General features: G+C 40.1%; 1 protein-coding gene across 3 annotated transcripts in view; it reads left to right on the forward strand.

The window, feature by feature from the left end:
• NUBPL (NUBP iron-sulfur cluster assembly factor, mitochondrial) overlaps positions 1-23286 on the forward strand; it is a 218021-nt gene that overhangs the window by 146640 nt on the left and 48095 nt on the right. For all 3 annotated transcript variants that reach the window (XM_084875076.1, XM_084875077.1, XM_084875078.1), the window contains one exon: positions 14559-14652. In XM_084875076.1, coding sequence (XP_084731202.1) covers positions 14559-14652 — 94 coding nt within the window. The remainder of the gene's footprint in view (positions 1-14558; positions 14653-23286) is intronic.

The raw sequence follows: 23286 nt of genomic DNA on the forward strand, positions 1-23286 counted from the left end.
TTACACAAGAGTCAATTTCTGACACAACCCCTGTGTGGCGGTGTTTCTTTATTAATTTCCTGTACTAAATGGCCCCTCTACCTAGTGTTTAGATTCTTCTTTTCCTGCCACACTTAATACTGAGTGGGAGGAATGGTCTGACCCAGGGCTGTTTTCCTGCTCATCTCTCCTTATTATGATCCCCAGTTTCCACAAAAACAACTTTCCCCTGCAGTTTCGGTGAGTGTTTTTAATTGGAAGATCTATATACTGGACTTAGGAAGAAAAATCAAGAAAATAAAAAAATAAAATAAAAAAGACAATGGAACTGCGCCAACTCTCATCTTTTCCCCCTGGCATTGGGCAGCCAGTATAAAACTTCAGGCAGCATCTGGGCACAGTTTCCCATGGCTGTGGGCTTATAGCTAGAGTACCCTTCTGTCAGAAACCCTGTGTTTTACATGGAAATATCTGTGTTTTCTGATGGTCTTAGGCGATCCTGCTAGTGGTTCTCAACCCGTGGGTTAAGACCCACGGGTTGAGAATGGCTGCTGTAGAGCCCTCACCCCTCCCCTGGAGCCTATGGTGAGTTGCTTGTTAAAAAGATTTTGTGTGCTGGCCCTTTAAGAAGGTGCTTGTGTCTCCAGAAGACTATCATGTCTCCCTGGCAGATAGAATTCCCGCCAACTGCCACATGATCGCCTCTTCCAGCTCTGGTGCTCTGAGCTGGGGGACACAGCTTGCGTTTGAGACCTCACTCTTCTTAGGGTGTTCTTTACAGCTGAGATATCCCTTCAGGATCTCAGCTGCCACCTATGGAAGCAGGGCCAGCCCTTTTCACCCTTTTCACCAGCCTCCATGTGGCTTCATCTGTAAATCTTGTTATGATACTTCTCTTCAGCTAGTCTTCAATTGGTTATTCAGATTAGTTGCTCTACTTTTTGCTTGTAATTCCAGTTTGTACCTGGGAGGCAATGAGTGTAGCTTCCACCTAATCCACCACCATCTTTGAGCTCCTCGTTTGATTTCTGAGTTTTAGGGTTTTTATCTGTAAAATAAGGATATTAGGTAAGATAATTTCTTTTTTAAAAAATATATTTTGTTAATTTTTCACAGAGAGGAAGAGAGAGGGATAGAGAGTTAGAAACATCGATGAGAGAGAATCATCAATCAGCTGCCTCTTGCACACCCGCTACTGGGGATGCGCCCGCAACCAAGTACATGCCCTTGACCGGAATCGAACCCCGGGACCTTTCAGTCTGCAGGCCGACGCTCTATCCACTGAGCCAAACCGGTCCCGGCAGGTAAGATAATTTCTAGGGTCCCTTCTAGCTCTAAAATTCTCCATTTTACTGCTTTAAGATGAGGAAATGTTGGCACTGACATGAACAGCACCAGGTATTAGACTGGTGTGGTCAGAACAGACCTGGGTTCAGCAGCATTGATACTTGAGTTCTGGCTAAAAAAGAATTCAGAGACCAAACTCCAACTATGAGGAGATATATCTATCTATCTATCTATCTATCTATCTAAATGACCGTTAGGACTGGTCAACTGAACAATTGGTCAACCAGTCACTATAATAATGCACTGATCATCAGGGGGCAAATGCTCAATGCAGGAGATTTCCCCAGCCTGCAGGCTCTGACCAGTGGAAGTGGGGGGGCGGAGCTGGCGAGCAGGTGGTGCCAGACTGCCACCCAAGGTGGATGCCAGCGGGGGGCCCTCAATTGCCCCGCTAGTCACCCCACAGACTGGCCCTGATCGCTGGCCAGTCCTATGGATCCTACCCATGCACGAATTTCATGCACTGGACCTCTAGTATGTCTATAATCTCAAATCCTTATAATTAGTAAATGCTCATTCATATTAAAAATAGGGGGAGGACCCTGATTGGATGGTTCAGTTTGTTAGAGTGTCCTGTCACTCAACAAAAGGTTGTGGGTTTGACTCCTGGTCAGGGCACATACCCAAGTCATGGGTTTGATCCCTGTTTGGGTCACATACAGGAAGCAATAGTTCAATGTTTCTCTTTCACATTGATGTTTCTCTCTCTAAAAAAATCAATAAACATATCCTTGGGTGAGGATTAAAACAAAAAGAAATGAGGGGAGGTTTAATAAATAGCAGTGCCTGTAACAACTAAAGACAAATCAGAAGTGTTATGTACAGTAGGTCCTCGGGTTATGTCAGAGATCCGTTCCTACTGCGTGACATAACTCGATTTTCGCTGTAAGTCGGAACCCACCTACATGAGCACCTGCGTCACTCACATGGAGCACATACACAACCATAATGAAGTGAAACAGTGAAAATATTTAAAAGAAATAACAATTCCTGACCTTGTGGTAAATAAATAAATAATAACATAAAGCACATGTGTACATACGTCAAAATATCAGAACTTTTTTTTTTTTAATAAATAAATGGGAGATGGCGCCGTACCCACGAAACAATGTATGTGGATTGCCTGTAGTCTGACTAAGTAAGCCAGTCTCATATGTAGCAAAAGAAAAATTTAGGAACAATTCTAAGTGACAATTTTCTTTCATCCTTTTGTTGATAGAAAATTTGTATTTGAGTGTGTGATAGGCATAGAATGATATAAGCTTTCTTTTGTTGGCAGAGTATATTCCTGTCATGAGTGCTTATAGAAAGAAGTTTTGTAGTAGTTGGAAAGTTGGATTAGACCTTTCAGTTTTTAAGGGTTTGTGATTGAATTCTCCTCCCTACTCCTTACCTCAGTGGCAATCCCCTCAACAACTTTTTCGGAATGCCTCTAATTTGTAAATTATAACATTTTGTAAAGATATAATACATTAATTCCTAGGATGGTAGTCAGAGTAGATTGTAGTTCAATATAAAAATTAATTGTAGCCCAAACCTGTTTGGCTCAGTGGATAGAGCGTCAGTCTGCAGACTGAAGGGTCCCAGGTTCGACTCCAGTCAAGGGCATGTACATTGGTTGCAGGCACATCCCCAGTGACAGGTGTGCAGGAAGCAGCTGGTCGATGTTTCTAGCTCTCTATCCCTCTCCTTTCCTCTCTGTAAAAAATCAATAAAATATATATTTTTTAAAAATTAATTGTAAGTTCCTTGCGAAATTTCCAAAGGAAATATGATCATTCTGTAAAATAAATTGTTAAATGGATGAAATAGTTTTTAGCTTTCTTGTTCTTACATAAAATGCTCCCCCTTTTTAAAAAGTTTGTTTTGTCATTTTGGCCTTGGATAAAAATGCTGTTTATTCATTTTTTTTTCTATGAAGAAATCTCTCACAAGTATTTTCCAGTTTACATAAACATCATAGTCTCACTATCTTTTAAAATAGTTTGAAGGAAGCTTAGTTATCATTTAATTGAAGGCACCGTATTATAGATAAGAAAACTGAGGTCCAGAGCGGTTAATTAGCTGACCCATGGTGATATAGCTAGTTAGTGATACGAATGATTGGGATTTAGATGTGCCAATTTCCAGACTAAAATTCCTCTATTTGCTGAACAGATATCTGGATTTTTGTCTATACCAGCTATAGTCCTAATTTTTGCCAGACTCCTTCTTTGCAGTGCTCTATGTGTTTTTTTTAATCATAGTAATTAATGTCTGAATCAGAATTTAAAATCCAAAAGCTGCATTATAATAGCTCAAACTTAAAAATATAACTGCATATGGAGCTACAGTTTCTCTTATTTGGTTTCCTACTCAATATAATTTAGATTTTTAAAATTTTATAATAAAATCCTCTAAGCCAGTTTTAAAAATTTGTTCAATAGCTATGGGTATTTTTTTTAATCTGTTCTTAGTCTTCATAGATTGTTTACTTTGATTTAAACAATTACTCCAGACTAGATGAAAGAAGATAAAAAGATTAGCCAAAGAACATATATGCATAATTTATAAATTACGCACAGTAGGAGTTTAACAGTAACCTGTCTAATAAAAGAGTAATATGCAAATTGACAGTCACTTCAACACACAAGATGGCTGCCCCCATGTGGTCAAAGCTGGTCTCCCCCATGAGGGCACAAGATGGCCACTACAAGATGGCTGGCAGGGGAGGGCAGTTGGGAAGGACCAGGCCTGCAAGGAAGGGTAGTGGGGGCAACCAGGCCTGCAGGGGAGGGCAGTTGAGGGCAACCAGGCCTGCAGGGGAGGACATTTAGGGGCGACCAGGCCTGCAGGAGAGGGCCATTTGGGGTGACCAGATCCCTCCTCTGCCGGCCTGGTCACCCCTAACTGTCCTCCTCTGCAGGCTTGATAACCCCCAAGTGCCCTCCCTTGAAGGCCTGGTCCCTCCCAACTGCTCTCCCCTGCTGGCTAACTTATGGCAGCCATCTTGTTTTCACTTGGGGCTGCCATCTTTGACCACATGGGGTGGCCATCTTGTGTGTTGGAGTGATGGTCAATTTGCATATTACACTTTTATTAGATAGGATACTATAATGAAAGTTATGTGAATGTGGTCTGTCTCTCTCAGATAACTGATCTGATAACTGAGGGCTACTAAGTGACTAAAGGACAGCCAGGATGGATACTCTGGACAAAGGGATTCATGTCCCAGGATGGACACAGCAGGAAGGCATGAGATTTCATCACACTGCTCAGAATGGCATGCAGTTTAATACATCATTTGTTTATATTTGTAATTTTCCATTTAATATTTTAGGATTGTGGTTGACTATTGGTAACTGAAATCAGGGAAAACAAAACCACAGATATTGTATATCTATTTTATCATAAACTGGAAAAGTAATACAGTAAGCACATTTGTTCTTGGGGTAACGAAGCTGTGCTAGCTGAGAATAGTGATGCTGCACCACATTCTGTGGGAGACTGGGGACATGGCTTCCATTACAAAGACTAGGATTCATATACCAGCTCCATCCCACCAACAGCCTGACCTTGGGTATCTTTCTTCCCTAACCCTTTATAGTTTTATCTGTAAAATAGAGCTTATAATGCCTGCTTTACAATGTTACATAATCATGTATGTAAAAAGTATTAGTGCCTACCTTATAATGGGTTCTCAATAACTACTCATTCCCTCTGTCTCCTTTACCTGTCACTTACAGACCCGCCTCCACCTCTCCCCTATTAGCTCAATTCTACCTGATGGACACTAAAGCCTGATGGACACCAAAGCTCAAAATTAGAATCCAGTTGAGTTTACTTGAGATCATCAGTAGCATGCAGTAAGCACACTGGATAGACTGGTCTCCAAGAGCAGTAGTGTCGCTGTAACATCCTTAAAAACCATCAAAGCCAGTGGAAAGTGACCATGGATTCTCTCAGTGGGGTTCCATGCAGTTTTTATGGCAGCTGTAATCTTGCCCCTTCATTACCTTGAATATTCCCAAATACAATACTATTTCTAAGGATTTTTTAAAAGAGTATTATAGTTTTCTAGTTTTCCTTATTAAAGATAGTACACAATAAAATATATTTTATAAACTATCCCAAATTAGGTTAATAAAGTCATTTGTTACTTTTACTAGGGGGAAAAAAAATCTGAAGCTTCAGCCTAGGTGTGTAGGAAAAGTTTTTTTTTTATACAATATTTGTTTTACTAATTATTAAAAAATAAAAATATCTTTTTTGTTGTTAATTCTCACCTGAGGATATTTTTCCATTGATTTTTAAGGAGAGTGGAAGAGAGAGGGAAAGATAGAGAAACATCTATGTGACAGAAACACATCACTTCGTTGCTTCCTGCACAATCCCCAGGCAGGGCCTAGGCCAGGGAGGAGCCTGCAACCAAGATATGTGCCCTTGACTGGAATAAAACCCAAAACCTGTTGGTCCTCAGGCCAATGCTGTATGCACTGAACCAAAACCGGCTAGGGCAAAAAAATAAAAATATCTTGATTCTCTTGATTCAAGTTTGTAATGTTTTAGGCCTTTTTGGTAGCAGTCTTGTTATTCATTAACATCTACTTTTTAGGTTATAAACATATGAGTAAACAGTTGGCTTAAAGCAGGACTTGAGAACTTAAAAAGGGGTTCCCATAATTAACTGAAATATTTTTTGCTTTTGTGGTAGCATCATCTTATAAGGTATTACAGTTTCAATTGTACTGGATTTACATGGGCTTGTCTTGGAATTGGATAATCTTTTAAATATTATTTCAGAAGCTAGGTATAGAGTTACCAAAGATTGGCCTATGCATCAGCTTTTGGATAAGAAGTCCTTTGTGAATTGATGCTGTCTCCAGATTGTCAGAGCCCATATGCTCTGTTAGAACAACTAAGGAAATGGGAGATAGTGATAAACTGAAAGATAAAGAATAAGTTTCTTTTCTTTTCGCTCTCCAACGTGATTGATACCACTTGGTTGGTAGTGCCTTTAAGAAGATTTATTCAAGTAGTCTAACCCCCCTCTAAGCCCCTTACTCCTTTTTCTATAAAAGGAAGATATTTAAAAATGGGTTAGAGAACTTTATCATCTGAAAAGAAAAAAGTATTGGGGAAGAACATTTACATCATTGTTGTAATTTGATAGATGTGTTCTCATTTTATAATTGGCTCAGCTCTTATCAAAACAATCTTAAAGATAAGTTTAACATATTTTGCTGCATCACTTTTAGCCACAAGTCAGTAGGCCATCAACTCAAGTATATAAATCTTTGTTATTTATATTTTAATTGTGGTATTTATATTTAAATAATTTCACAGTTGTATTAATTTTCTTTCTGCAATGAAAGTAAAATGTTGCATGATTTTTATGACTAGTTCACTGGGCAGAGAAAAACTATGGTTCAGACTTAAAGAAAAACACTTTATGTCTATTTTAGATTTATATTGTGTATAAAAGGTGCTTATCATGGCAAAATTTTCAGTAGCATAATACAATTGTAAGGGACAACTTAACTCATAGAATCTCTCAACGAATATTGATTGAACACTGGTTGGACATTATGAAGGGGATGGGATGTGGAGATGCATAAAGAATGGTCTCTTCTGTCAGGGAGTTTATATTGAAGTTGGAGAGATAGTTATGCACAAACATAATTACTCTAGAATTCTTACAACTTGAAAACCCATTCAAACCCAGGAAGTTAGTTGAATCAAAAGTCTGAGGATGTTGGTAATTTGCCTGAAAAAAATTGTCCATGGGTCCGAGACAAGGTTAGCTGCATTTCCTATACCACTAGTGGCATGGTTTATGTCTGGGATTCTAAGCAAAGCACAAGTACTGTCTGTTTGTTATTAGTATAGGACTGTGCCTAACTAGGATTGAAGAACTAGGTAGTCAGGAACAGATGGCAGAAATTAGGTATAAGATAGACCTAGCAACAGATACATGGTCAGAGTCAGGCACAAGGACACTACTTTGAGATCTACTAATTATTAGTCAACTAGGCATAAGAGTCAAAACCGACTATTCAGTCAGTAATTAAGAGAAGACATGAAGGAAAGAAGAAAATCTGGCCCAGCCCAACTTCCTTTAAGAATTTCCTCTTATCACCTGAGGAATATTCCAACCACAGTCTGAATGGGCTGCCTGGATATAGCCAACTTTCAAACAATTTAATCTAGATTTTATCCCATTTCTCCTGCTTCATATTTCTCATATGTTCTTTAGTTGCACCTTTTTCTTTCTCTTAGAAGTTTAATTCTTCTTGGCTACTACTTTGGCTCTAGTAGGCAGTACTATGCCTCTCTTTCTTGGCAGTGATTTTCTTCCTGATTCTCCAGACCCAAGGTCCACATGATGTTCTTTTCACCTGGCTCACATTGACCTTGCTAGCTGACCTAACATGACTGGGAAACTCTACCCTTGCTTTGGAGAAGCATATATTAACTCTGTGGAATTTAAACATGACCCGTTTAATGCAGATGATGGAGATTGCTACCCTGGAAGCTGCCTGTGGCAAACTGATTGGGACAGCCAAGAAGCCAAATAAGGAAGGCATCTGCGGACCCTTTCAACACTTGCAACTCAGTTTATTTGACCTTGTGCTCCCAGCATCCTCTGGGTGAAACTTGCTGCTGCTTTGGTCAGCTTCTAACATAGAAGTGTTCATAGAATAAAAGAGTCCATCTTCTTTTCTTATTTATAGCATCACATTCTTTATAACTGATGTCCAGAAAAAGATAAATTACCATATCTGCTCATATATCAGATATACTTTTATTTCCCAGTCATTTGGAGAAGACATATTAGCCTAAAATTATCCTGGTCAGTGCTAGTTTGGAATATTTTTCTCTTCATAAGATTGACAAAAAAGAAACAAAAATAATTTAATAGAGATTTAGTACTTAGTTCTAGCCGCACAACCTTCATGTGTTGGATATGTTAATGAACAAAGTGAAAGAGCAATATAATATGCCATTGTGGATATTAGGTTCCAGTGCTGTCATTGTCTTTTGGGTTTTATTTTTTTTTTTTTTTACTTATAAACTGGACTGAATCCCGAATTCTCCTAGTTTCCTCCAATATCTCCCTATGATTCTCAAAACATGTTCCCAATTTTTCTCCTATCCTTTGACTAGAAATCATTGAGAACTAAATTGCTTTTTTCCAAAGCCATGCAAGCTAAAGATGGACAACTTGAAATAAAATTCAGAAAAATCACCACATCAGTATATGCTTAAACAATCTTAGTAATTGATGCTATATAAGCCACACAGAGAGTTTATCTGAGTACCCAATGACATCATCATATACATCAAACTACAAATGCTTTTAGCCTTAAACCTAGAAATCTTTACTGACAGCCTCACAAACTCAGAAGCTGGGTTATAATTTGCTCTGATCATTAATCTTTGGTTTTATTTTATTTTTAGAGTCATAACTCTCATTAAGTAACTACTATGGAATTTGACCTGTATAGTCAGACTTTTAGCCAGCTCTACTGCTCAGGCCCTTAAGTTTTCAACAGATCATCTTAAAGTTCTGAGTACTTGGGTTCTTAAACAATGGGATTGCTTTAGGTTACTAGCTGGCAAAACAAGGAGGAGTTTGTGAACATTATACTTTACAACATTATAAATATTTTTCTCTTTTCCGTGACCATCATGGCTAGAGAGCGGACAGGAGGCCTGAGTAGGGGCGACAGGGGATTGAGAAAATGAAAGAGACAGATACAGTAGGGAAAGACAGTAGGGAAAACTGGGACCAGAGGGACAGCTGTCTTCTGATGGAGAGACAGGGACCCAGAGCCAATACAGCGCATTTATTTTATACAGTAAGAAACCAAGAAGTTTTACTCAAGTTTAAGATAAATATGTGTATTTTTGTGGCTTCTTTGTAATCATCATTTCTAGGTGGGCCTGGATAATTGTGTTTGTTCCTGGTGCCTGGCTGGATTAGATCATGAAATCCACCCCCTGGCCCCTGAGCTTAAAGGTCAGACTGACAACACACCTGCCTCTGGCAAGGTATGTTTCCAGGGTATGGCTCTGCCAGGTGCCACTGGATTCAGATGACAGTCAGCTCTGGGGCCTTTCCCAAGTGCTCCCTACACAACATGCTATGCTATGACACCATTAACAAAATGCAACTATGACTGGCAATATGAGTACCTATTAACTAAACAAGGTAGGATAAGTGCCATTATCACCTTCTCTTGCTGTACATGGATAAACAATACTGAACAGGTAGAAGTCAATATCCTTGAGATATACAACCAAGCCAAATGGTTAAACTCATTTGGGAAAACCTACTCCAGCTCCCAGGATATCTAGAATATAATAAAAGGGGCTCTTCCGATTTCACTGGGTTCCTCCACCTCTTAGGATTTCTTGCTGCTATCCTTTTATGCTTATCCTTGGGCCCTGCCTCCTGAACTGTCTAGTTTCTTTGTCTCTAAAAGAGTTGAGGAAAACTATAGATAATAATAACCCAGGAATTAATGGGTAGGGCTATAGCTGGGAGATATTAGACCTACTACTTGAAGCTAGCCAGGGGAAGGTTTCACTTCTCTAACAGGGGACAACAACAACTCTTTTATGAGAGAAGACAGATCTTCGACCCTCAGTATCCTTAAAAAATGTGAGTGAAAACAGAAAAGGGTAAAATTTGTTATCTCACAGTAGTCCTATGTGACATTCCTAAAACTCCTAGCTTTCCTTAACTCTCTTCATCTCTGAGAGACAAGATGGCTTGCAATTAGTAGCTTTCTCCCAAGAATGAGACAGTTAAAAATGGCTAAGACCAAATGGCCACCAAATTGAACTCCATACAACTTCAAACCTCATTATATCTGCAGAACATCTCTGAACTACCTTGGTAGCTGTACTTGAAGATTAATCTGCTGAGTTTGGCGCCTAACAGGGAGCTGAGAAAGTTTTACCAGGAATGGAGTTACTGTGAGGCTGATGAAGCTTAAACTTGGGGTTCCACCTTTGCCTGGGCTTCTCGCACATGCTGGGAGTTGTAGAATGTCTCAGGTAGGGAGAGGAAGCAGGTTGTAGTCAGGAAGGATTTCTTTGTAAGCATTTCAGGTCAAGTGATCTCAGTAAGTCTTCAACATTTGATGGTGACTTTTTTTCAGATTATAAATAAACATTTAATTTTGCATTTCTAATTTTGTGTTCTTAGAGAGGACCACACAAATTATAGGTGCTTTAGGCTACACAAAATCTGGATCTGCCACTGGGATTTAATAAATGAGCTACCTGGGGGTTTGCTAGTATATGTTTTCCTACATTTAGTAACACACAATTTATATGAGTGAACAAACACTAAGTAGAATCTAGAGAATCACAAATAATTTTGAAATCAGTACTTTGATGACTCTTATGAGAGAACTGGAACTTCCGGGCAGCCGATATATTTCCATCTTAGTATTAATAAATGCTATGAAACTGGAACTTGGATACTGATATCAATTCAGTTCAAGAAGGCAAGCCTTTGTGGAATGCCTACTGTGTGCAAGGGGATTTAGGGCCAGGCTCTTTCTCATCCCCCCCCCCCCCCCGATAGTTTAAATTCATTTTAAGAGTGATTTGAAATTAATTGCCTTATTATCTTAATAGTGAAGTGTTTTTAGTTCCTTGGAGTCTTAATAACAGTTCTCTTTTAAGAAATCAGAGCCAACATGATAAATACGATTAAATACCAAGGAACAACAACGATAAATTGTTGGTAGCAGTCATTTAATACTCGCTGAAACAGACTTGTCAGTCTGTTAGGAGTTTCAGTGCAGAGGAAACAAAATGAAAACAATCATTTTTCTTTGTTTATAGACAGTTTCATAGATTGTCATCATGGGTAACTTTGAGGTAACTATTTTTCAAACCAAGAAACCTTATATTGAAAACAAACTATTTTATGTTCATCATTTTGTCATTCTCTTAAATGTATCATTAAATAAGTATCAAGTACTATCGTTTGAGAAATGTCATTGATTTTCCTAAAAGGTAAGTCAATATATAATGTCAGATACTGTAAAGTTTCACAGAAAAACAAAGTCAGAGGAGGCAAGAGATTGATGTGGGGCTGGAGGGTCTGTTTTAGAAAGACAGTGCTGTCTTCCTAGCTATACCTTGAGTGTGCCGAGCACACCCCCATCTTAGGGCCTTTGTACTTGCTGTGGCTTCTGCTTGGAACGCTGTCCTTCAGAAACTGCATCCATTATTTCCTCACTTCACTCAGGGCTCTGCACCCTGTCTAAGGAAGCACCTTCTGCCATTCCATTTCCTCCCTGCTCTTCAAGTATTCATCTCCATCTGACGCTGGGAACTGAGGAAATTCAAATAAATTCTTTGATAAATCCTTTGCCATCTGATGTCTTAATACTTGCTTTTTGAAATTCAGGAATTGAAAAGATTTTAAAATAATTCTTGCTATTTGATCTGGATATCCGAATCAGGAACCAAATATAATAATTTTGTATAGGAAGGGGTATTTGTTATTTTCTTCATAGTACTTTTTACTCTCTTTTTATTTGTCTGTCTCCCTCACTAAATTGTTAGTTTCATGGTGGCTGGGACTTTGTTTTCTTCCATGCTCTATCCCCATCACCTGGAACAGTGCTTGACTCTGAATCAAGTCTCAATAAATATATGTTGAATAAATCTGTTACTACATGAATGAGTCCATTTGAACCAATATCTGAACTCTAATTTTAGAAAGTATATGATTATATGGAAAAGGCTTATTTCACATTATTAATTTTTAAGAAGCAAGATGTGGGGTTATATATATAATATGATTACCACATAAAAAAATTCTTGGCTCAGTGGATAGAGTGTCGGCCTGTGGACTGAAGGGTCCCAAGTTCGATTCCGGTCAAGGGCATGTACCTTGGTGGTGGGCACATCCCCTGTAGGGGATGTGCAAGAGGCAGCTGGTCGATGTTTCTCTCTCATCTACGTTTCTTACTCTCTATCTCTCTTCCTTTTTGTAAAAAAATCAATAAAATATATTTTAAAAAATTCTTGAAACTTTGCATGTGTTCTTTTATTCCATTTTTAAAAAAATATTTTTATTGATTTCAGAGAGGGAGGGAGAGGGAGAGAGAGATAGAAACATCAACGGTGAGAGAAAATCATTAATTAGCTGCCTCCCGCGTGCCCCCTACTGGGGGTTGAGTCCAAAATACAGGCACATGCCCTTGACTGGAATCCAACCTAGGACCCTTCAGTCCATTGGCTGACACTCTATCCATTGAGCCAAACCAGCCAGGGCTATTCATTCATTTCTTGAAAGAAAATTTAATAAGTATCTCCAGTGTGTCCATTCTGTGCTGGGCATTCTAATCCAGCTACAGTTTCATTAGAAGATAGATCATGAAATGAACTCGACCTTTTCCCTCATCACTACTCTCCAGCTATGTTGATCTTCATTCAATTACTCATATTTACTAACCTTTCAACATTGCACAGGTTATTTCCCCCCCTCTCCCCCCATTGATGTTTTAGAGACAGTGGATGGAAGGGAGGGAGGAAGGGAGGGAGGGAGGGGGAGAGAGAGAGAGAGAGAGAGAGAGAGAGAGAGAGAGAGAGAGAGAGAGAGAGAGAGAGAGAGAGAGAAATATATCGATGAGACACATTGATTGGTTGCCACCCACATGCCCCTGACCAGGGCCAGGGATCGAACTTGCAACCCAGGTATGTGTCCTTGACCTGGAATCAAGCCTGCAACCCTTCAGTTATTTCGTTATATGCTTAATATGTGTCTCTATATATTATAAATTCTGTGAGGCTAGGGACCATGATACCATTTAATTATCAATACCTAGCTCAATGCCTAATACATAGTAGGTACTCAATAAACATTTGTTGAGTGAGTGAATGAATGAATGAATGAATGAGAGAAGTACATAGTAGGAATACCATATCTAATATAATGGAAGTTAGGGGAAGTAAATTTCAAGCTGGGATCTGAAGAATGAGGAGGAATTAGCAAGTGAAGAAACCAAGCAGCGTGTTCTGGTGATTAAGCTATGACTTTATTTTAAAAGCAACAGAAGAGTTTTAAACCAAAAAGTGACTATCATATTGCATTTTATTTTTATTTTTTATTATTATTTTAAATATATATTTTATTGATTTTTTACAGAGAAGAAGGGAGAGAGATAGAGAGCTGGAAACATCGATGAGAGAGAAACATCGACCAGCTGCCTCTTGCACACCCCCTACTGGGGATGTGCCTACAACCAATGTACATGCTCTTGATGGAATCTAACCTGGGACCTTTCAATCTGCAGACCGATGCTCTACCACTGAGCCAAACCAGTTTTGGCTCATATTGCATTTTAGATGGACTGTTTCTCATTGGTGTTAGGAACAGACTGGATGGGCATTGCTGGAGCAGAGATTGGTTCAGAGGATTTAGTGGTAGATGGTTGTGGCCTCCATTGGGTTCTTGGCACCAGGGAAGGGAGAAGTGGGTGACTGGGATAGCGAGAGAAAGGAAGGAGTTAAGTATGATTCAAGACTTCTAAGTTAGGCAACTGAGAGGATCCTAGGCTCACCATTCAATGGAACTCAGAGGGAGAGACCATCTTAGGAGAAAAGAGCCTGTCTATACTGAAGCTGAGCATTAAGGACTTGGTTATATAGCTGACTTCTCTAGATGTAAGTACTTAATAAAATACCTGGAAAGAAATCATCAAAATATTGTAGTATTGGAAATCTAGTAATATCTCTAAAATTTTCTTATTAACTTTTGGTTTTCATTACTTTTGTTTTATAAAGGAAAAATAATAAACTTTAGAGAATTCTGTTAGGATCTGCCATAAGAAATGTTAACATTTTTGTCCAAAAGACAAAAAACTAAGGCTTTCTTAATAAAATATGGGTTATTCCCAAATGAAAATAAATGATTGGTCCTGAATAGAAGCCCATTGTGAAATGGGCTTACTATTAGTGTATGTGTGTGGTGAAAGAGGAGGGCTTCATTTGGAAATTTAACCTTACCATTCAGAGGTCTGCTAGAGTCAGGTACTATCATTCATTCACTTCTTCCTTCCTTCCTTCTTTCATTCATTATTCATATATCAATCCTCAGCATGGTCTCTGACTTTTAGTAATTGCTCAAGTGAAAGCTATTATTTAGATTTGTTACTAATACATTTATTTTTACTGCAGTTGTTATACAATGATGTTATTTGTGTCTGATTGACTTTCAGGTAGATTGGGGTCACCTGGACTATTTAGTTGTTGACATGCCACCAGGAACTGGAGATGTGCAGTTATCAGTCTCTCAGAACATTCCCATTTCAGGTAAATCTCAATGTTTGAAGTGGTTTGTGCTACCTTTGATGCTTTGCTGTTTCCTTACAGAAAAACAAACTTTATAACAAACATATTTATATCTTAAAAAACATAATCATTTATAAATTTTTCTTTTCAGATAAAATTCATAAATAGAATTTTTCAAACTATTACTAAAACAGTTACGTTTTCACAAACATAAGGCACTTTGAGAGATGGTGATGTGAATCTGTGCTCTGGAAAAGCAGCAGCATTTAAGTGTTATTTAGGTAGAACATGGCTGTTTGGGGCTCACAGCTCTCCGCACTTACAGTATAGTGCCCGATACAGGGTGGGCACTAAGTGAATATTTATTGAATACATACTGATGAATAAGTGTAAATTTTAGGAAAATTTGGATTTTTGGTGAATATAATTATGGGAAAATTTTATATTCTGCTAATTATCTATATCATAAAAGGCCTGTGGTTGTGACGCTGTAACAGTGTCACGACCAAACAAGCAGCGGCAGAGGGCGTGGGGGGTGGGCGCGAGGGCGAGGATGCCGGCAGCATCCGCAGAGTGTGCAAGGCACTGCGGGAGGCGGACATGGCCCTGATGGCAGGCGTGGCCTACGGGACCCTACACACGCATGATTTAATTGTGCACTGGGCCTCGAGTTTAATATTAAAGTCAAGAGAGTAAAAAAGATATTACCTTACTTCAAATACACAGTACTTCATTAAAGTAGAGGTTATTTATGATATGGAGTTTCAGTATTTCTCATTAACTTTTATGTTAAACTAGAGGCCTGGGTGCACTAAATTCTGTATGAGTGTGGTCCCTAGTCCTGGCCGGTGATCAAAGATCGAAGCATGAGCGTCTGGCGTGGAAGGGCAGGTCCTGGCTCTGGGCAGCATCTGAGCCCCTGGGCCCCTGCATGGCCCCTCCATCTGAGTCATGGCGCTTGAGTTTCCACACAGAGATGCGGTGAGCATGGTCAGATGCAATGGGCCGGGGCGCATTATGGGGCTCTGGGCTGCCTAGTGGCACCAGATGGAAGCCGAGCGGGCAGCGCACTCTCTCTCCCAGACAGACTTGCAGACCAGCTCCTGTGTGAACCCATAGGGAGCCAGATCAGCCCCTGCAGTCCCAGCTGCAGCCCAGCTTACCTGGAAGTCCACTGGGGCCAGCACCGCGTCACTGAGGCCCACCATGTTCTGTGCCACCCCCTGGTGGTCAACATATATCATAGTGAGTGGTCAAACGCCTAGTGGAACTCCCAGTTGAGGGGACAATTTGCATATTAGGCTTTTATTATATAGGATCTGTTTTTCTTAGATTCCACTGAAGAAATACTTGTTAATCTCACTTATATATAAGGACTTTGGAGAAAAGAAGGAATATTTAAGTGTTTTTGCAAGTTAGTTACGTATTGGTAATAAATAACCAAGAGTTATCACTAACATTTAATCATCAAAAGGTGTAGAACCTGTGTTTTTTATAAAATATACACATGGTTTGAAAATATCAATATAGCATATTAATATGAATATTTTTTATGTTTAAATATATTTAAACGTAACCTAATGGAGCCTAAGTCTTTTCCTTTAGTGAGGCAAGCTATGAAGTATGAAATGGGAGTAAAGTGAAGTAACATAAGAAAATAATTCTTCCTCTTTATAATCATTATACTAAATAGCCTGCTTTTTCTTTTTTAAAGAAGTTTTGAGGCATATTTTTCAATCTTAAGAATACTCACTAAATGTTTATTGAATAAAATGTGTTTCTGACACTTTGAAATGCCTATTGAAGGTATCCAAAATGCTTACATTATTCATGTGAATAATACATTGATAAAATTGGACTAAATTATCATTTGTTTCTTGCATTGTGACTTGGTACCTTGAAAAAGTTTAATTTGCTTCCCACAGATAAACTGAAGTCCCTAAGCAATTTACCTTTGTTCATTCAGATGAAAACTCTTCTGTTTGGACAGGATTTATGATTGTATCACCCTGTTTAATTTGTACTTACACTCTAAAACCAGCAATGGATAGATTGGAGTTAAGATTGCCTCTCCTTTGAAGATTTCTTTTTTATATCCTATAACTTAATCAGCATATTTCTTATCCCTTTAATCTAATGAAAAGTCTGCCTTGTAATAGGTGATTGATATTATTATAGGAGAATAAAAAAGCAGTATTTTTTATTGCAGTAAAATATACAATAATAGTTTAATAGCATTAAATACATTATTACATAATGATCACCACCATCCATCTCCTGAATTTTCTCATCTCCCCAATGAAACTGTGTACCCATTAAACACTAACTCTCAATTTCCTCCTCCCTCTAGCCCATGGTAACCACCATTCTCCTTTCAGAAAATAGTCAATATGAAGATTAGGAAATGGGGAATCAAGAAATTATATAAGAAAAATATTAATTTAAAATATTGCATTAAACAAAAATCTAACATTGATTTTAAGATTTATTAATATAATTTTAAACCAACAAATGTTTACCTATGAGAGTTAGACACTAAGCACTATAGAGTATCCAAGGATAATTAAATCTTCAAGTCTTTACCTACACTAGAGTTCTGTATGTTTTGTGATCCTCAGACCTTTTTTTTTTTTTTGAGAATTTGATGAATATATAAATTTTCTCCAAAAAAATATATTTGTACCTACAGAAATGCTAATTTTATGTATAATTTCAGGGGGCTCACAGTCCTCAGGTTAAAAGTCCCCAGTTCTAAGAGACAAAGCACGGGGACGAGTAGGGGGAGGGAGTGGCTGATAAGAAAAGAGCATGGATGGCTAAAATGTGGAGTTTGAAAAGTGCTGTATGAGAGAGATAGGGATCAGGGGAGAAGAGATCACGGGTTTGAGGGGAATTGTCAAAACATGGAGATGAGCCTTAAAGAATAAATATGATTCATTGTAAAGCTGGTTTACTTTGCTTTTTCTTGGCCTAAGGGAAAGAAATTTGACAGTGAAACTTCTAATGTTCTATAATCTTATTACAGAAACTTAACATGTATTTCTCCTCCCAAATCTGTTCCATTTAAAAAAATAGGACCAAGTACTGTAGATGCTTTTGAAAATACACAAACTTAGTTACTTCTGGATTACAAAACTGAAATATTGTTCTAGTATCTTCTAAATTTTCTGTAATAAATTTATATTTTTATAATTAAAAGTAAATAGAAAGCACATATTCTTTAGGAACAGTAGATTCCTGTGTATATTGGTGATGATTGCTTATTATTAATTAACTGACATTTAATGATAGTCTTCTATATATTAATTTTTTAATTATCACCAGTGTTATCTCTATTTTCTTAAATCTTTGAAGGGGATTAAGTCACTTTCCCAAGGTCACACATTTGTAGTCATTTATAACTGAGGTTCTTATAGTTCATAATCTTAACGTTTACATGAAACTGCCCTCATAGAAAATCCAACAATATTTGACTCATTGGTTTGTTTTGTGTGTGTGTGTGTGTGTGTGTGTGTGTGTGTGTGGTTTTTTTTGTTGTTGTTTTGTTTTGTCTTTGTTTTTTTTGTGTGTGTGTGTGTGGTGTGGTAGGGTCTTCCAAATTTAAAAAGAGCTACAAGCACTGATACGTTGTTGTTGTTTAAATATATTTTTATTGATTTCAGAGAGAGGAAGAAAGAGAGAGATAGAAACATCAATGATGAGAGAGAATTACTGATCGGCTGCCTTTTACACATCTTCTAATGGGGATCGAGCATTTTCGCTGCTTTCCAGAGTTGGTAGGATCACTTCATGTGTTTGGAATCCTATATGGCCCAGTGGGTCAGCCTCCCGTTACCTGAGGTGGACACTCTTGGTGCTCCCCTTTGTGTACTGTGTGTACAACCTTGTTGTAGTTAAGTCTTGATTGTTGTTGATAATCACTGGGAGGAATTGACCGCCAGGCCAACTGGATGAGAGTATCAGCTGTGTCTACACTGGGATACCTTCTGTATAGGAGACAGTCTTATAGGGTCAGACTTGCAAAATTGCAAAAGCCTCTGTGCTCAGGTTGGATGGGGCAGAATCTAAGGGGTGAGCTGACAGTCTTGGCTTCCCATCAGCCCTGCCCTTGTGCGCGCACATCAGACTTCTGCCTTCCATGGCTCCTCTGAGTTTCCGCCTGACAGTCCAGATTCCTCTTGTAAGAGCGTGGGTGCTCCAGGGGCTGTCCCTGAACTGGGTTTCAGTGCTCAGTGCAGTCAGAACTGGGGCTCAGTATAGTCAGGAGCTTCCAACTCCTTTCTCTACGGAGCAGCTGCAGCAATCCAAGGTCAGACCTCTCTGCGTGCACTCACTGGCGCACAACTCTAGACCCTGCCCGCTGCGGCTCCCGGCTCCCCTGAGTCTCCCAGTCTCTGAGTCTCCGGGTGCCTTTCTCTACAGTCCATACTCCACCCGTATGAGTCTGGGTCCACAGGGTTTCGGCTGGGGTTGGGGTTCAGTGCAGTCGGAACTGGGGTTCAGTGCAGTCGGGGGCTTCCTTTCTCCTCCCGCCAGCCAGGCATTCAGCCGCCCTTCCTCTCTGTGTGCATGTCTCCCTACCTCAGCGCTTTGTGGCTCTCCTGATCTGTAAGCCACTCTCCTTCTTCCTACTTGTAGATTTCCCACTCAGCCAGCTTTCCTGTGGTTTTGGATGTTGTCTGTTCTGTCTTTTAGTTGTTGTTTTGAAATTGTTGTGTGAGGTGGTAATTTAGGCGCTTATCTAGGCCGCCATCTTGTTTTCCCTGTCCTGAGCCTTGATTGTTGTTGGCATCAGTGGGAGGAATTGACTTTCAGGCCAATTGGCTGTGAGGACCAGTTTTTTCTACAATGAAAGAGCTGCTATGCAGGAGATACCTTTGTAGAGTAGGACTTGCTTCAGTGCGGCTTTGGTTCTCACTGAGTCTGCCTGTTGAGTGTATCACTTGTGGGTATAAAGAGTTGTAATCTTGTGTGATCTAAAGTTGTCGTAATCTGAGTGATCTAAAGTTGTCCAACCAGGTGTGCTGGCTCTGGGTCTCCAGGGAGGTGCAAAGTCCGTCACTGCCTGTGGCCACCTGGCAAGAGCTATCATGGGTGCTACTTGTATATGGCTGCTACTTTTATTGGGCTAGTAAATGCCCAGGCCAGGCCCAGCTGTGAATCAAGGCAGGCTGGTGCCAGTGCTGTGTCTTGGATGTTTTATTGATAGGTTTGGACATGCTGAATCCAGCTTCTGTTTGTTTGAGAGATTTTAGGAAAATCTGAAGCCTGAGCCAGGCCAGGCCATTTATATTCAAAAGCTACTGCTAACAGCTACGGTGGGGCTGCAAAATGGGTGGAGTGGGGTCTAAGGGACTCACTAGGGTGGAGCAAACAGTATGGGCCATGTTGATATCGCTGCCAGTCAGCTCTGTGATGGGGAGAGGTGCCAGCATTGGAACAGTGACTCCTGTCTGGGAAAAAGCCACCCCCGAATTCCTGCCCTGAATCCAGACAGTCAGTTCTTCCCATTATGTTCCTGGATTTCCCCAAAGCTGCCACCCGGTGCTTGAGCTCAGAGGAAGTGGACTGTGTAAGTTTGTGTGTGGGCCCTTTAAAAGGAACACCTGAGTCTCTAGCAGCCTCTGTGCCACTCAGCCACAATCCCCACAAGTCTTTACAGCTCAGAGTTACAGGGACTTCTCTTCCAAGCTCTGGAATCCTGAGCTGGGGGGCTGGTGTGGGGCTGAAGTGCCTTGCTTCTCCTGGGAGGCTTTGAAAATATCCCTCCGATAAAAAAACAAACAAAAAAAACGCAGCCATACGTGGGTTTTGGACCAACCCATTTTGCATCTCTGCCTCTCCTACCTGTCTCATAGTGCTCTCTTCTTTACTTCTCCGTGTGTAGGACTTCCATTCAGCTAGATTTCAGGTGGTTCTGAATGATGGTTGCTCTGTATTTTAGTTATAATTTGATGTGGTTGTGGGAGGCACTAAGTACAGGCATTTATCTACACTGCCATCTTGATTCCTCTCCAAAGTCTTTGTCTTTACAAACATTTCACCCTTGCTTAGAATGTCTTTCTTCCCCAGTCAGTGGGCACCCAAATCCTGCATACCTTTTATTTTAAACTAGAGGCCTGGTGCATGAAATCTGAGTACGGGGTGGGGGGCAGGTGTCCCTCAGCCCAGCCTGCACCCTCTCCAAGTTGGGACCCCTCGAGGGATGTCTGACTGCCCATCAAGATCGGGCCTCAATGGGCAGTCGGACATCCTCTCACAATCCAGGATTGCTGGCTCCCAACTGCTCCCCTGTCTGCCTTCCTGATTACCCCTAACTGTTTCTGCCTGCCAGCCTGATCACCCCCTAATCATTCCCCTGCCAGCCTGATTGATGCCTAACTGCACCCCTGCCAGCCTTTTTGCCCCTAACTGCCTGCCCCTGCAGGCCTGGTCACCTGCCTCCCCTGCAAACCTGGTCCCTCCACCCCCCTCTGACTGGTCTCCCCTGCAGGCCAGGGTCCCTCCCAACTGTCCTTCCTTGCAGGCCTGGTCGCCCCCAACTTCCCTACTCTGCCAGCTTGGTCACCTCCCAACTGCCTTCCCTTGCAGGCCTGGTCTCTCCCAACTGCCATCCCCTGCTGGCCATCTTGTGGTGGCCATCTTGTGTCTACATGAGGGCAGGATCTATGACCACATACGGGCAGCTATCTTGATCTTGTGCGTTGGAGTGATGCATATTACTTTTATTAGATAGGATAGAGGCCTGGTGCACTGGTGGGGGCTGGCTGGTTTGCCCTAAAGGATGTCCCGGATCAGGGTGGGGGTTCCCTTACAGCATGGGGCAGCTTGGGCGAGGGGCCTGTGGTAGTTTCAGGCTGGCCACACCCCCCAGTGACCCAAGCAGAGGCCCTAGTATCTGGGGTTTATTTATCTTCTATAATTGAAACGTTGTAGCCTGGAGCGGAGCCAAGTCTCCTGCTCGCTCTGTGGTGGCAGCCATTTCTATTGGGATTTATGTATCTTCTATAATTGAAACTTTGTAGCCTTAAGTTGAGGCCTTGGCAGGCCAGGGTATGCCGAAAGCTTGGCTTCCTCCATCGCCGGGGGCAACCTTAGTCTCCTGCTATTTCCAGCTCTGTTTGGATTTATGTATCTTCTGTCATTGAAACTTTGTAGCTTTGAGTAGAGGCCTAGGCTGGCAAGGGCAGTTGGAAAACTTGGCTTTCTCCATTGCCGGAGAAACCCAAGCCTCTCTCCTGCTCTTTGTGGCCGTAGCCATCTTGATTGGGTTTATTTGCATATTTGCTCTTGGTGGGCTGGTAGGCGAGGCTTGTGGTTGTAGCAGAGTGATAGTTAATTTGCATATTACTATTTTATTAGATAGGGTGTCTACTCTTTGCCATTTTTCCCAACCCCCTAGTTAGGAATCATTTCTTCCTCCTTGAAATTCACATAGAATTTTATTTGGACCTTCACATGTTCTCCACTCAAAACCTGCATAACTGTGTTATCTGCTGTACCAGACTGTTACTCCCTAGCGGGCCAAATCTCTGTTTCAATCATTTTTGTATTTCTCACAGTGCCAAATTCAGTGCCTTCTGTAACCACTCAGGAAATGTTGAATCAATGAGTGTTTTATTTCTGTGTGTTATCTTCCCAACTAGGCTGTGAGCTTCTTGCATGCAAAATTTCCCCCCTATTTATCATAGTATTTTTTAGAGTACTTTGGACTATGGGTTATAGAGTTGATATGGTTGAATAAATGACAAAGCTAATTGACTAGTTATGACAGTTCATCTGAATATATTTGTCCCCCTTTATCTTTTTGTTCCCCCCCAATAATCTTTCTACCATCCTGATGACTCATTCCTGTGATCTCTCTAACCCCAACTGCTTTTACTCAGGAGATTTTTTTTTAAATGTGTAAGTTAAATAAAGCATTTATTAAAACTATACATTTTATGTCACTCTCCCTTTGAGAGAAAAATACTTACATTTGGAAATAAACATGTGTAGTTATGCTGTTCTTTTTCCTGTACTATGTACAGTATCTTTGTGGTGAGTTGATATATTTTAGTATTAATTATGTTTTAATTTCTGAGATATTTATGCACGTGGGCACCTGCTATGTGGTGTCATACAGGCTCTTATTAAATTACTAGTGAGAATCACTATCATTATTCCATTGTAATAGTAAGAAATTCTTTTATTTACTTGAAAGGATGTTTAGCTAGATACTACCTATCTCTCTGGTTTTTTGTCCTCACCTGTGGAATACCTGGCTATCCCACTGACTTGTAAGGATCAAATGAGCGAATGAATTTAAAAGCTACATGTTAATGAATGCTATTTTTAAGAAACCACTTGAACACTTTAAGAGGTTTTTTTTTGTTTGTTTGTTTGTTTGTTTGTTTTTGTGGGGGTGGTGTGATGAAATGCTATGAATTCTATTGACTGTCCACTTCTCCAAGCCATGGTGAAAATGCAATTACGTAAAAGCTTTATACTTGGAGAGACATCCTTTTGGAAAATTCATGGAGACGGACCTGTACTAGCAAAAATAGCCTCTTTTTGAATGCTAATTAGCAACTTTTTGTATGTGTTCCTTAGAATGGATGACAGGCTCATTATAAGAGAAACTTCAAAGGAAAAAAATATCTTCTTATTTGTGTT

This window comes from Pipistrellus hanaki (assembly GCF_964339955.1).
Source record: "Pipistrellus hanaki genome assembly, chromosome: 1".
NCBI classification, from domain to species: domain Eukaryota; kingdom Metazoa; phylum Chordata; class Mammalia; order Chiroptera; family Vespertilionidae; genus Pipistrellus; species Pipistrellus hanaki.